Here is a 2,001-nt window from a genome sequence, read left to right as displayed (position 1 = left end):
TGGGGGATGAAGTTGGAGCAGCGCACGGAGCTCTTCCCAAACTCGGGGCACTCACAGGGCTTCTCTTACCGATGGCAGCGTTGGTGTCGGGTCAGGTGAGAGCTTCGGCTAAAGCACTTCCCACACTGGGAACACTCATAGGGCCTCTCCCCAGTGTGGATGCGCTGGTGTTTGAGGAGATCTGAGCTGCTCTGAAACCTCTTCCCACATTGAGGACACTCGTACGGCCTCTCCCCAGTGTGGATGCGCTGGTGGGTGACGAGGGTGGAGTTGTGCTTGAAGCCCTTCCCACAGTCGGGGCAGTGGAACGGCCTCTCATCCGTGTGAATGCGCTGGTGTATGACAAGAGTGGAGCTCCTTGAAAACCTCTTCCCACACTCAGAACACTCATAGGGACTCTTGCCAGTGTCGATGGGCTGGTGGTGGATCAGTTGAGAGCTGCAACTGAAGCCCTTCCCACATTCTCCACACTCGTAGGGCCATTCCCCAGTGTGGATCAGCCGGTGACGGATCAGGAGGGTGCTCGTGCTGAAGCTATTCCCACACTCCAAGCACTTGTAGGGCTTCTCCCCAGCGTGAAGCTGCTCCTGGACCCCCAGCTCCAAGCCCTGGCTGAAGCTCTGAGTGCCTTCCTGGCACTGGGTGGGTCTTCCCCACTCAGAGCACCCTGGCCTGGGTTTGGAGCCCTTCCTTCTGCAAGATATCCGGGGCTTTTCCTTCTCATTGGATTCCTGTGCCCTGGAGCTGCACAAAACAACCTCTTCCATGAGGTTCTGCTGGAGGGATTTGTCCTCCTTGGTCTCCATCCTCAGCTCATTGTCTGGAGGAGGAAGGACAAGGAGAGGATAGGATTTGCTCTGTGCCAGAGGGAAGGGGAAGGAGATCCCCCCCAATCCATCACCAGCAGGACGGCGTTGGCAGCGGGGTTGTCCTGCAGCCGGGGACGATGCTGGGCTGGGACATGGAGGAGAAGAGTGCAAAAAGGAGCAGTAACTTCTTCCTCACCTGCCTGGGTVTCCTGAGATGTCTTCCTCTTTTTTGCAGCCGTCTCCTCCATCCAGCCAATGTTTGGGAATTGGAAATCCTGGTTTGGAGGGAAAAAAAAGGGGTGAGCATGCTGGGTTTGGAGTTCCTCTTGCCCAGTTCCATCTCTAGAAGTCACCAAGTGTATCACGACTAGAAAAACCTCTAAAACATTGTGCTGGCTTACACTGGCAGAGAAATGAGCCCCACTTAACTTCCCTGTGTGAGATTAAATGTGGGAGTTAGAATTCACAAAAGAGATTACAAGAAATACAATAACACTGATTAATCCACAAAGGCAGAGTATAGCCAGGCACCCGGGGACAGGAACAGAACAGTGTTCATAAGTTCCTGTGCTGCGCAACATACGGTCCTCTGAATGAAATGCAAAAGGAAACAAAACCAAACCTGATTGTTGGAGTGGTGGTCACAGTCTTGTCAAAGTGATGGTCACAGTCTGGTGGAAAGCAGTGCCCTCCGTCCTGTTGGAGTTCTGATCCTCCTCTGGATCTGTTGAGTAGTGACAGAAGTCCCAAAGCCCAAAGGCTTTATATGCTCAGGTTCAGCAGGGAATGCTCAGTACCGCCCCCAGGGTGGGGAGTTTCACAATGGAATGATGTCACCCTGTGACTCGTGGGACATTTGAGGGGTCCTTGATGATGTCGGTCCTTGCATCTCCCCATTGTGTTGGTGTCAATGAGTCCATGATGGCCCATTAGCAGAGGTGACCCCTCAGGCTGGGTGGGACTGTGCTGGTGGTCCCCAGAGGGAGTTATCACAGCTGAGTGTGGGGTGTGAAGAAAAGGAAACAATGCCCTGCCTGGAAGGCTTTGTCTCTCCTTCCTTATCTAATTTAACACCCAGCTCATTGCCTGACGGGTCAGGGGTGCACTGGGCAGCTCCTGCAAACGACCCATCATTAGCAGCCCATCAGAAATTACCTAAGGGAAGAAGAAAGCCCAGTTTGGTTACACCCAC

At 53.6% G+C, this 2,001-nt stretch overlaps 1 protein-coding gene across 1 annotated transcript; it reads right to left on the bottom strand.

The window, feature by feature from the left end:
- Nucleotides 1-26: 26 nt before the first annotated feature.
- On the bottom strand, nucleotides 27-1,104 carry LOC130587988 (zinc finger protein 239-like; the record flags this gene model as incomplete). Its single annotated transcript, XM_057388947.1, is given in 2 exon segments — nucleotides 27-820; nucleotides 1,006-1,104. Coding segments are annotated over 2 exon segments (846 nt in total), but the record flags the coding sequence as incomplete, so codon positions are not given.
- Nucleotides 1,105-2,001: the final 897 nt, after the last annotated feature.

The sequence above is a fragment of the Malurus melanocephalus genome, unplaced genomic scaffold, assembly GCF_030028575.1.
Source record: "Malurus melanocephalus ecotype Western Australia unplaced genomic scaffold, MMel_1.1 scaffold_2965, whole genome shotgun sequence".
Lineage (NCBI taxonomy): Eukaryota > Metazoa > Chordata > Aves > Passeriformes > Maluridae > Malurus > Malurus melanocephalus.
The sequence above is the reverse complement of the archived record's forward strand: the minus strand, read 5'-3'. Positions and strand labels throughout refer to the sequence as shown.